Here is a 12289-nt window from a genome sequence, read left to right on the forward strand (position 1 = left end):
TTATCTACTATTATTGATGATTTTCGACTCCCACACTTCAGCGAAGGAATTCTGGCTGTCACTGCATCGAAGGAATCCTGGTACTTCAATCTTTCATGGCGGGGAAGCTCGCTCCTGAAAGTCAATCGCTCACCCTCCTGCGGCCATGTCCGGCGACCTTGCGGTCGGCCAGGTGAACTGTTAGCAGCCGAGTCCTTTTCTGCCATGATTGGAAGGCTGGAAGGAGATGCATATGTCTCCACTAAATTATTTACGAACTCGGGAATGTAAAAAAAGCAGGAGAGTCGGCATGGCCTTGTCCATGTAGCTTTAAGAGGGGTATTAGCTGGTGGTTGATGAGCCACGGCAAAGTTAGCCAATGGATTATGAGGGAGTTTTCTCCCATGGCTCATCAAAATAAGCTAGCTTTATTTCCTGGAATCATTAACAGCGAATTATCTTTCAGCGCAGGTATCATCGAGCAAGATTGTCCTAATATATATTTGGGCGACGGGCGTACTGCTCGATTACCTCTACGGTGTTACTCACCGCGCGGAATTCGATCGGAAGGAGCACCTTAAAGAAGATAAAGAGCTTTATATCTACCCGGGGGCTTGGAGGGCTAAGAATAAAATGCATTCGTGCTTGAGAAGAGTACGTTTATCCCCATGTATCATCCTGTCGGAACACCAAGGCTAATTGCTTAAACTTGTTCTTGGGATGAGAACGTTTGCTAAAAGAACCCAGTACGATTCTCGTGCCTACTACGAGATTTACAGGGAAGATATAAGTAGGTTTTCCGTTGGAATCTGCGAACGCGATGCGACGGAAGTGCCAGATCGGGGCACATTCCAGGTCAACTTTTGCTACGTTGATTGTAAGCTCACCGTTCAGTTTTGGAAGCTGCCTGGCATCACAACCATTGATGGAACAACGGCTAAGAAGATGACTTGCGAGTTAGAAGTGATCCCATCGGAGGCATCTATGGAGTTTGCCGTCTACATTGATGGTAGAAACAAGGTAGCCACAATGTCCGGGTCAGGTTCAAGTGACAACTATCCTTTCCATGATGGCATTCCATCTGCTTAGATAGATAGACATTTCTCAATTCCGGGAGCTTCTCATATAAGGTCGATTGCATAAGGCACGCAAAAAATCATCATTAAAAGCTCATTTACCTCGTTATCATGCAAAAAGTTACCCACGAAACGACCCAGACGCCAGACCAACCACCTAATTACAACTTCGACTTAAAAACAACCCTCTTTGGTGATGAAGTAGCCGTCATTTCAGTCACTTGCGCCTTGCGCAATGGTTCCGCCATCACGGTTGCCTCAATTCTCCTTCCAAAATACTCAATCTCCACAACATCGCCCTCTTTCACACTATTGGGTAGATATGTATAGGCAATAGGTTTCCCGATGGTGTAGCCAAAGGCAGCATTCGTGATATAACCGACGGCTTTGCCATTGAGGAACACGGGCTCTTTTCCGAGAACAACGGAGCTCCCGTCGTTGATTGTAAGACAGCGGAGTCGCTTGGTGATATTGGTGTTGGCGAGGCGTTTGATGGCGGCATGACCGACGTAGCCTTCTTTGCTGGAATCAACGGCAAAGTCAAGACCGGCCTCAAAGGGGTTGTTCTCGGTAGTGACATCGGTGCCGTACGTCCTGAATCCCGTCTCCAGGCGCAGGGCACCGAAAGCGCTGCGACCTGCGGCGATAACTCCATGCGGCTGACCCGCCTTCCAGAGAGTATCCCACAGACGCAGACCATTCTCTGCGCTGGTGTAAATTTCCCAGCCAGTTTCACCAACAAACGACAGGCTCACGACTGTGACTGGGAGACCAGCGATGATTGCAGTCTTGACTTGCGATTGAGGCATGTCTTTGAGGTTGTCCGAGCTGATACCAGCGACAATGTCGGCGGCCCGGGGTCCCCACAGACCAATGCCACTGGTACCTCCGGTGGTCTCACGGACCTGGACAAACTGTGCCGGCGATGCCTTGACCTGGATACGAGCCTCCCGTTCCAAGTACGCGAGATCGGTGGGGCCGTTGACGGCAAGCTGGAATAAGTCGTCGCGAAGTCTGGCTACGAAGATGTCGCTGAGTACACCGCCGTCATTGTCAAGAAGAAGTGTAAATGTGACATTGCCCGGCTTCGTGTCGACATTGCTCGTGGTCAGCCGCTGGAGAAGCTTGGCTGATCCGGGTCCAGAAACTTCTAACCGGCGGATCGGCGTGAGGTCGTACATTGCCGCTGCCGTCCGCGTCTTCCAGGCTTCCGCGGCAGCAATGTCGGAGTAGTACCTCGCCGACCAAGGATCGCGCTTCTTAGGCTTCCAGTTCTCAGGCAACTGGCTAACAAGTCCCGCGTTCGCCTCAAACCACTGCGGGCGCTCCCATCCTCCCGTCTCAAGGAAGTAAGCACCAAGGTCCTTTTGGCGGGAGTGGAACGGGCTAACGCGGAGGTTGCGCGGTGATTCCCGCGGCTGAAGAGGATGCAAGATGTCGTAGACCTCGACAAAGTTCTGTGTAGAGACCTCCTTGACATACTCAGGCGCGAGTTGAATCTGTTCAAAGCGTGATATGTCGCACTCCCCCAGATCAACCTCGGACTTCCCGGTGGTGAGAAGCTGGGCTACCGCGCGAGCGACGCCGGCGGAATGTGTCACCCAGACAGCTTCTGCAACGAAGAATCCTTCCAGATTTGGTGCTCTGCCGACGAGAGGACCACCGTCCGGGGTGAAAGACATGATGCCGTTGAAGCCGTACTCAATCTCGCTCTCGGCAAGGGCAGGGAGGAGCTTCTTGGTGAGTTCCCATGCCGGCTTGAAATCATCGGGGGTAAAGTCTAGGCGCGACGGCATGTTATGCTCATCGACATGCTCAGGTGTCTCACCGAGCTGGGCAGCGACCACTGGAAGGGGACGGTGACCGTAAAAACCAATTCCATACTGTTCACCATGTTCGCGGTAGTAAAGATCGCGATCTTGGTGGCGGAGGATGGGCAGTTGAGCGCCGTTCACCTCAAGCTTCTTGCCCTTCTGCGCTGGCACGGGGGTCGTCTTTGCGTACTGATGGCCGACAGGCAGCAGTGGAATCGGCAAGCCGATCATGGCACCGATCTCGACACCCCACAATCCAGCACATGCGAGGACGAGGTCCGCGGGAATAGTGCCGTTCTTCGTCTCGACGCCCGTGACTCGGCCCTGGCTTTGCGCGATGCCCGTGACCGGGGTGTGCTCAAGATAACGGACACCGGCTTTCCGGGTGCGCTCGATAAGCACTTGAACTGCGCGAGCGGCCAATGCCAGGCCATCGGTCGGGATGTGCAGGCCGCCAAGGACCACGTCTGTGCTGATAAGGGGGTAGATCTTCTTGACCTCGTCGGCGGTGAGCAGATGCGCCTCGATACCCCAAGAGGAGGCATAACCATGTTTCCTCTTGAGCTCCTCGAGCCTGTCTGGTGTTTCTGCCACCTCGAGGCCGCCAACCTGATTGAAGCATTCTATTGAGAGCAGCTTTTGTACCGTGTATTTTGCAAAGGAGCTCATGGTCTTAGAACCAGTGGTCTGAAATACGAGACCGGGGGCGTGTGATGTTGAGCCACCCGGCATGGCCAGCGGCCCCTGTTCAACCACGGTGATGTTGGTCCACCCCCGCGAGACCAGCTCATCAGCGATGTTAGTACCGACTATGCCGGCCCCAATGATGACGACGCGCTGTGAAGGATCCATGATGTGTGTGTGCGTAATGCGAGAGAGTCCTTCTTGTCTGGTGACAGTGGAAAAGGGATGTAAGAATAATGATGTACCGGGTAAGAAAGAACCCTTCTGGCGAGAACCCTCAGCATGATGGCATCGTGTAAAGTTGCAAGACGGTTTATAAGTCACCCATGCCGTCTGCAATACCCCGATTCAGTTTAGCACCATCGCCGGTGTGGAGAACCTGGAGAACAGACATGGAGCTTGCTATAGATAGCAGCAACGTAGATGTGGCCCGGGGAGTCCAACTTCGCGGTCACCTGATCGGTTTCTTGAAGCCGATGCCGTCCGTGTTGACCGATGCGCGTGGCCCCAAAGGAGCCCAAACACACACACTCACACCTCTATGATATTGATCCATCAACACCACGTTCGCAAAGGCTTATCGCCACATAGACTCACTTGCGCTTGATTCGGTCATGATATGGTCATTTTGCAACCAACGGTAGATAGCGGGCGCAACCAGCTTGCACACCTACCATTGTTTTGCAATAACAACCCCCCAGGGTTGGACGAGCGAGGCCGGCTCATACCAGCCGGCGAGAGGGGTGCTTCGTGCGCTCTGCTCCGAACTCGGCCTCTGGGTCGGTGCCATCTCCCCCCTGCCACCATAACCTTCGGGCGTTTGGTCTTATCAGGGTCATCATGATCGTGATCTGTCTGATGCTCTTGATGGATCATCGCAAGAGAGATAACGTTTCGAAAGTTGAAAGGAAGATGAGTCTCACATTCCATCCACTGTTGGGCATCAACCGGTTTCCGGCCACGCCGCGTCGTTGGACATCAACATCCTCCTGCATCTCCTCCCACCATCACATGATGTGACTGAGGACTGTTTGCACTATTCACTTCACCGTAGTCGTTGGGCAATAGGTGTGATCCAACGTGCAGTCGAGAAACCCGACGCCTAAACCATTCCGTCTCGGTCAGGGTTCTATGTGCTTGCAGTATGGTAAGTTGCGATAACCACAACCTCTCCAGACAGGGTCCTGTTCATCCAATTCCCGACTATCGCAATACCAGAGTCTACTATGCAATTGTCGGTGAGAGTCTGGCCAAATGGCCGCTGGAGATTCGTCTGAAAGGTCGACGATCACACGCAAGCGGATTACCATGACAGGAGTCGATCCGTCGGTGTGCTGGTTTCGACCGAGTCGGGATATTGTCGAAACGAGCCAAAACACAATGGCAAGCCTTCATGGGGTCCCATCACCCCGTGACGAGGAAAAATGTAAACCTTCCATGTCGTCGTCGTGAACACAATTACCTTGTCATATTCATGTGGTTATCAGCAACATCCGACTCGCTTTGAAAGGCTCAACCCTGTCGTTGGCCCGCCGCACTTGGCGTCACGGATCGTGCGCTGGCAAGGGAGTCGGCGGGAGTGGGATGTTTGGCGCACCAAAGCTGACGCTTCGGAGTGTCTTGCCCGCTTGAGTCATGCTGTCGCAGCTCTCGTGCGATTTGGAGATAACAAATGAGCAGAGCAACACGTCTTGAGTGCGCCCAGTGATCGTCAAGAGCGGGTCGCTTGAACTCACAGGAAAAGAATTATTAATTTCCTTGTCGCGCCCTTCACAGCCCGAGGTCGCGGGGATGGGCAAGTGCTTTGCGCCGGGTTCAATCACAGCGGCCATGGAGCAATACTGTGGAAGAGGTGGACGACACAGACGGTTTCCGGCTTCCACAAGACAGGGAGTAACAGAGAAACACCCGAAACAGTGCGTTTGGGATACCGCCATCTCAGAAACGGTAAGGCCGCGACTGCTACGGTGCGTCAAGAATGGGTTGGCTCGGGACCCTGATTCTTGGCATGCGTGGTAGAGGGGAAGCTGGATGTCCAAGGAAGGGGGGAAGACTAGCCGTTGGGAGCAGACGAACACCTCTCTGAATCCCTTTTCTCTCCTTGCCTAATGATAAGTCAGATGGACGGCGAACTTGTGCAACCCAGCCACGTTAAATGAGCGAGTATGTGTGTCCTGTCCTTTCGAACTGAACTCGTAAGGGTTGGCATGGTTGGGGCTAAGGAGACTGGCCCATCGAGCAGTCTAGAACGATCTTGGTCGGACAAGACATGACCTATCACTCTGAAGCCTTTTCTAACCGCTCTGCAACCCCAGCGAGCCAGGCTACCCGGCTACCCCATCCGTGACACCCCCGATTTACCTTCATAAGAAGAACCGTCTAAAACGAGAGCTTGATCCCTGCCTCCCCCCCGCATGATCCACCGGATTTGGGGACTCACCAAGGAAGCGCCGTTCCATGTCTGTAAGCCGCCTCGTGTCGCATGTGCATGAGCTGCAGGTTTCTCCTCGGTGACTTATCCGGTTCATATTACCTAAGAATTATCCCATCGTGGCTTCTTGCTTGGCGTTTTGATACTCTCGTGCCACGGTGACAGACCCTGACGATAAACACCAGAAGCAGGTCAATGACTCGAGCATCGTGTGCCACGTTTTTGTACTGTGGCATTGGGTATCCAAACATGCCACCAAGGGCATCAAGACGAAGTCTTGGTCACAGCATGACAATACAACGCTGCTTATAGGGCTCTATCATGGCAGCTGAGTTTCGTAACAGATCGAACATATGAGCGACGACTTCACAAGAAGCCACAATCATGATATCAGCAAGGTGGTTGATACGTGTTTACCACAGGACAGCAACCGGCATCGTGTAGTGAAGGATTGTTTATCGCTAAAACTGATTAAACATGATATTGTTGAAGTTTTCTCCTTCCCACCATGCGTTCCCTGGTTCCGATTGCGGGTAACTCATATCCCCAATGCCCACGAGTTGCGAGGGGTCCGCGTATAACCATGGTGTGGTATTAAAGGTTAGGCTATCAATTTGCTCCACAGTCGGCGGATCAAACACCGCGGCCCGTGACGCCGACGAGGACGAGGACGATGTCGATGTCGAGTTTGCCTGATTAGAGGAAATATTGTGCGCCCTTTTATATGTCGACGTCGGCGCCTCTTGCCCGCCGTCTGCAATGTTGATCGTGATCTCCGGAGAGGTGGCGACGATGATTTCGAGTGTCGAGCTGTCGCTAGTATCAACGGGTGGTATAGCAGGTGTGAGTGATGCATCTAGGAGACCCGCGGTTGGGATCTCCTGAGAGTCGGTTGTAGAGTTGAACTGAAGAATCTCCCACATCAAGGGGACACTGAGATAGATTTTGGACGGCATCCAGTCTTCCACATCCATGTTCTCGGTTCCTGCAGCAATGCGGGTCATTCTGTCAAGATTACGGTCCTAGATGTCATGGTTAATCAAAAGGCTCTTCAACCACGACAGTTATCCCACTCACTAATGCGCCACAGGCTGCAGAACATGGAATGAAGCTCTTCAAGAATCTTCTGCACTTAGCAAAGTCCGTGTTGGACTTGTGCTTCAACCTCGCCGCCGCCGCGCAGCAATAGTAAAGGTGGACCGTCGCTGCGATAGCAGCGACATGCCCAAAGAAAGGGTCTACCAGCGATACCTGCTTGTCGACAACCATATCAATCATTCGGACGATCCAAGTAGCATGAAGCAGCGCTTGTTCTGATGACCTCCTCCAGAATGTATTGGGGATCCCGAGGTTCGGGTTATGTTGGGCTCCGACAATGTAGAGGAACGGATGATTCAGGACTGTAGGTATCGCGTGGTAAGTGAATTGCTCCTTCAGCCATGGCGCCCAGTAGTCCCGGTTCACCTTGAGTTCGTCGATTTTACGTTCGTAGAACTTGACAGAGTCGTATCGGTGGCACATGGGTATCCTATTCTCCGTCTCCATGAAGTCCGAGAGAACTTTGGCATAGGTAGAGTCATGCCGCCATGGTTCCTTGAGGATATTGCGTGAGCAATCTGAGACATACTTCCTGACCTGGCTCCAGACCCATCCCAGGCAGACACTCGTGTTCCAGATGCCAGTTTCGCCAGGGGAAGAGGTTCCAAGATCATCTCGGGGTAGCGGTGGCGCCTTGCAAGAGTCCTGCTCAGACAAATTCCCGCTTGACGGAAGAGTAGGCCGGCGCACGTCGTTGGGAAAACTCAACAGTCCATCTTGGCGGCCGTAGGACTGTTCTAGTAACTGAAGGCTCCAGAAAAGCCTTTTCTTTCGGTCCGTTGTTGAATTATCCACCGCATAAACAGTTTCCATGTCAAGCATAGCTGATCGACACAGCTGAAGTGAAAGGCCCAGGTGGAATTGACCCAGGTGCACATTGCCGTCTGTGAGATCAGTTTTCCATTTCAAATCATATCACGATGACGCTTTACGCAGGTGCTTACCTATGAAAGAGGCGTATGAAAGAAGACACAAACTCTCTATTGTCGTGATGTCCACGGTGCCGTTCGCGATTCGAAGCATGATGAGTGTCTTCGCGTTACTACTAAAGAGCTGCATGTGATCGCGTTGCTCAGAGAACCGCGATGTAAGCGCTAGAATACTGCTGGCGAGCTCCTCTGGCAAAGAGTCGTAGTCGCCAACTTCATCTCTCTCAAAACACCAAATCGGTTGTCGATGGCAGTATTTGAAGTAGAGATTGATGCCCCTCGCCATGTCATCGGGGTCAAAGACAACGGAGTTGCTGTTGTCGGTGGGATAGTCCCGTCGGTTCCTTCGAGATGGCGGCGTTGCCGAAAATGACTTTTCTGACGCATCGGTGACTTCTTCGAACGTTGCCTGCTGTTGTATTTGTGTTTGTCCTTGACGAGCGTGGTGGTTCGGTCTAAGAACCCGGTCAGATGGTCTGAACGAAGCATGTTCGCGTGCGGTGTCGTATTACAAGCCCCCTCCACTGAGGAGGAGATCCAGTTTCTCTTCCAAAGTTTGCAGTCTCTCATCCTATCAGTGGTAAGGCGTCTGATATCAGTGGGAGCAAGAGTTTTTATGGCATGCATACCGATCTTCCGCTTTGCGAAGGTCTCACCGCGGGGTAAGAGCATGACTGAGATAGCCGTACACAACTTGAGCATGCCGGCTTCTCGCCCGGGCACCGCGTCTTTTTTCTCCTGTGCGGCGCGAACAAATGTCAGCGTGCAACCCCCTTACACGATAAGAAACATTTTCTGTTGGCAGAAGCGGCAGACCTGCAAGTGAGGCAGGCATGATGTGAGCGTCTTCTCCCCCTCAAGCTGGCCGAACTGATGAAGCCCTCCTCTGGCGGCATGACATTGACGAATCTCACGGCCCTGGGAAGAAGACACGAGCGGCAGTGCAAAGGGGACCCGGAAGCGTACATGCCTCCACTAAATAGTTTCGAAATTATAAACACCCCTTGCCACGAACCCCGCACCGTACGGACTAAACCGACGAGGGGCGCCCCGTCACCGTGCATCCCCCTCCTAGTCTAACCCCCCTAGGTAAGACAACCCTTCGATAAGGGACGGAAAGCATAAACAATAGGAGTCAGGGGAGATAAGAAGCACCGCTCTAATACTATATCCTTGTCACGTGGACTGTCTCCCGAAGAATTCGCTGACAGGTCGGAAACCCGGCCTTCCGAGATCGACAACTTCATCGTGATCTCCAACGTCCGTGATCAAGCCACCGAGGTGTAAGCCACAGATGGACTGTATTCACCAGCAAACTCTGTTCAAAGCAGTGAATCCCACCTAATCAGGATGGCATTCTTTCTAAATTGTACGAGTCTCCGTAAGGTGCTTTGCTCGGTGTGTTCAGTATTGATTGGTGGTACGGGTAAGGTAGCTACCTACGACCACTTGGTACGTGTGTTACACGGCCGAGCCCGAAGTTAATAACGGTTTGGGGGATTCGCACGGCTCATCGTTAGCTCGGTGCCTGACCTCAGGGAGAAGCGACATCTCCGACTTCGCTGGAAGAGAAGGGGGGGGATGTGACTTCACCTGCTGCGCGGAGTATCCTGAGAGCTCGTTAGCATGCAAACTGACGACGCAACTCCTCTGATAGGTTGTCTTTGCCTCAGCCACGACAAGTTGTCCGCGGAATACAATCATAGTGCCTAACTGAGAACCCACCTGTCATGAATCATCGTGGCTCTGGTCTTGCGTGCATACGGCAATGTGGAGAGTGGGAACAAGTGACCTTTCATGAAACCTTGGATTACCAAGTCAACTCCACTAAGCATGTATGTACGCCGTTGATCTATGCCGATGCAGCTACATATGAAACCCAATTGCCTCACATATCACAACCTCGCTACCGGGTCCACAAAGTCGCTTAGTTCAGAGTTAGGATACTCCGGGTTCTGCAGATGATCCGGGCGCTCACGATCCCACGCCCACCTCGTCTTCAGCTCTGGCGACAGCGAGTCTTCCAGCATCTGAATCACGTACTTGCCAAGTACAGGAAAAAACTTGAATCCGTGGAATGAGCCACACGTTGCGAGATACAGACCCTTGGCCGCCGAGTGCGGAGATATGATGAAGTCTGAGCTAGTTGTAAAGGCGTCCCTTAACGCACAGTCAGCCGGAATCTAGGATACTCTGCGCAACCAATGGTTAGACACTTACCAGCAAATTCGGTGCTTGGTCATCTTCCAGTCTGCGCTCTTCTTCCCGTACCACAGATTGCGCTGCTCAACGATATCTTCTTTGAGCTGACGAGACACCTTCCACTGGCTGTAATCTTTTGCTGGCGGAGGCGCTGAGACGTGACGACCAGGCAGGATTTCTTTGGTGTTTGAGAAGATCTTGGATCCCCACCATTTGAGTTCTCTGTCCTTCGTTGGCGGAATGCTTCCGATGAACGGCTTGCCTATTTCGATCGTGAGTTAGTTTGTCCCCTAGTCGCAATGCGGGAAGAGAAACAAGGCGTGGAGTCGTTGACAAAGAACCATAGACAGAAAACCTACCATGTCCTGTGTAACCCTGGAACCCAACGGGCATGTCGGCATACTTCTTGTACTCCTCTTCGTCAAGCTCCGCCATGCCAGTGGTAATTCCAGCGGCCAGAATGCGGTCGCCGGCTCGGAGATTGCTCAGGCCGCTCTTTGCGGCACTCAACTCTAGCAATTTTGGCGTGTAAGCTCCCGTGGAGAGAATAGTGTGCTCTGCGAAAAGGATCTCGCCTGTTGTTGTCTTGATCCCTGTGCAGTTGCCGCGCTGGTCAAATTCTAGAGAAGCTGTTTCGGCCGTCACGTACTTGACGCCTAATTTGATCGATTCGCGAGTGACAGCTCTTAAGCAATCGCCAGCAGCCGCCCACCCGCTTGCGCGGTTAACGAGGACTTCTTTGGCACCAGAGTAGTCAGCATCTTCGAAGAGACCATTATATAATTTGCGGGCTTCAGAAATGGGCAACGCAATAATATCGTCTTTGCGACCCAGCTTCTGGTGGTGGTCTATAACATTCTGGGCATAGTCGCTTCGGCAGATCCAGTAAACACCGGTTTGGTGGAAATACGGCTGCCAGAGAGGGTCGTTCTTGAAAGTGTCTTGAGCTTCCAGGGCTAGCTGACAGTAGGTAAAGTCGTCGTAGTCGGCGCGGACCACCTTGTTCCAGTCCCATGAGGCGGCCACGCGCTCATCGGCGTCAAAGGCATCCTTGTCGACCAGGGTCACGGATGCATCGGGGTACTTTTTGATAAGGTGATAGGCGGTAGACACACCAAACACACCAGCGCCAACAATGAGATAGGAGGGTTTGCTCTGGTCCATTTTGTTGAAAAAGTAGAATGACATGGATCGGCGGGGAAGGGGGAAGAACTTGGTCAGAAGGGGACTCCTGCAGCCAAGCAGAGCAGAGGTCTTTTTTGACTATGGAGGTTCCCAGGACAGCGCAGAGAGACGGAAACAAAGAAGTCGAGTGTTACCCTGAATACCTGGCATCGTCACTTTCACGGAGCGAGAAGACGGTTTACTTATCGGTGACCCGTGTGAACTCCCCCGCCTCCAAGTGCGGAAGGGGTCCCGATGTCGGCTGAGGCTCCGATTGCCGATCACGTGACTATTCCTGTCATTCGGGGACCGGCTTGCCTTGTGCGTGTTTCTCTCTCTATCATTCAAAGCATGTGCATCACCAAATCGCGATCTTCGTGTTCATGAATAGAAACACTACAATGCAAGTTTATCTTGTAGGTCAAAAATGAGACTAGGTATTGGCTGACCTTTTGAGTTGCTTCGGTTGGATATTCCACAACTCATGGGCAAACATCAGGGATGCCCCCAGATAAATTGCGATAAGACCCTGGAACCCAGTGGCAACAGGGCAACGATCCCTACCAGAATCCTCCTGACTTAGTCGTCTTCTTCTTAAGCAGCAGATACGGTCAACACCATCACGATAGATACGGGAATCCTCGGTGTGCCTGTATGGTATGACTTGACATGGTCGTTGACTCGTTGACAGCTGTACCCTAGATCGCGGATCAGCAGCGTAGTGCAAAGTGCCGGTCTGATACCGGGCGTGACAGGCACTGAGACTTGATGCACGGCGGCCAACGCACGAAGGGTATCCGGACTACTCCAACGACGGCGTCACGTACGCCGAGCCGCCATACATGGACGAGAGGGGTGCAGAGTGCAGCGAATGGGACGAACACAGTGCTACACTGACGCCAATGGAAGCAA

General features: G+C 52.6%; 4 protein-coding genes across 4 annotated transcripts; 1 reads left to right on the top strand and 3 right to left on the bottom strand.

The window, feature by feature from the left end:
* Nucleotides 1-668: 668 nt before the first annotated feature.
* BDP55DRAFT_747525 (uncharacterized protein) lies at nt 669-1142 on the top strand. Its single transcript, XM_060580577.1, has one exon. It carries the CDS (start codon nt 700-702, stop codon nt 1066-1068), a length of 369 nt encoding a protein of 122 aa, XP_060427831.1. The 5' UTR covers nt 669-699; the 3' UTR covers nt 1069-1142.
* Nucleotides 1143-1216: 74 nt separating this feature from the next.
* Nucleotides 1217-3721, bottom strand: BDP55DRAFT_555605 (FAD dependent oxidoreductase; the record flags this gene model as incomplete). The annotated part of the gene is made up of 1 exon (XM_060569506.1): nt 1217-3721. One exon carries the CDS (start codon nt 3719-3721, stop codon nt 1217-1219), a length of 2505 nt encoding a protein of 834 aa, XP_060427832.1.
* Nucleotides 3722-6445: 2724 nt separating this feature from the next.
* Nucleotides 6446-8907, bottom strand: BDP55DRAFT_555699 (uncharacterized protein; the record flags this gene model as incomplete). Its single annotated transcript, XM_060569515.1, has 6 exons — nt 6446-7006; nt 7062-7966; nt 8027-8466; nt 8524-8582; nt 8641-8749; nt 8828-8907. 6 exons carry the CDS (start codon nt 8905-8907, stop codon nt 6446-6448), a joined length of 2154 nt encoding a protein of 717 aa, XP_060427833.1.
* A 999-nt stretch (nt 8908-9906) lies between these two features.
* On the bottom strand, nt 9907-11401 carry BDP55DRAFT_555719 (FAD dependent oxidoreductase; the record flags this gene model as incomplete). Its single annotated transcript, XM_060569517.1, has 3 exons — nt 9907-10171; nt 10232-10475; nt 10573-11401. 3 exons carry the CDS (start codon nt 11399-11401, stop codon nt 9907-9909), a joined length of 1338 nt encoding a protein of 445 aa, XP_060427834.1.
* Between the last annotated feature and the right edge of the window lie 888 nt (nt 11402-12289).

The sequence above is a fragment of the Colletotrichum godetiae genome (genome assembly GCF_030913485.1).
Source record: "Colletotrichum godetiae strain CBS 193.32 chromosome Unknown BDP55scaffold_29, whole genome shotgun sequence".
Classification (NCBI taxonomy): domain Eukaryota; kingdom Fungi; phylum Ascomycota; class Sordariomycetes; order Glomerellales; family Glomerellaceae; genus Colletotrichum; species Colletotrichum godetiae.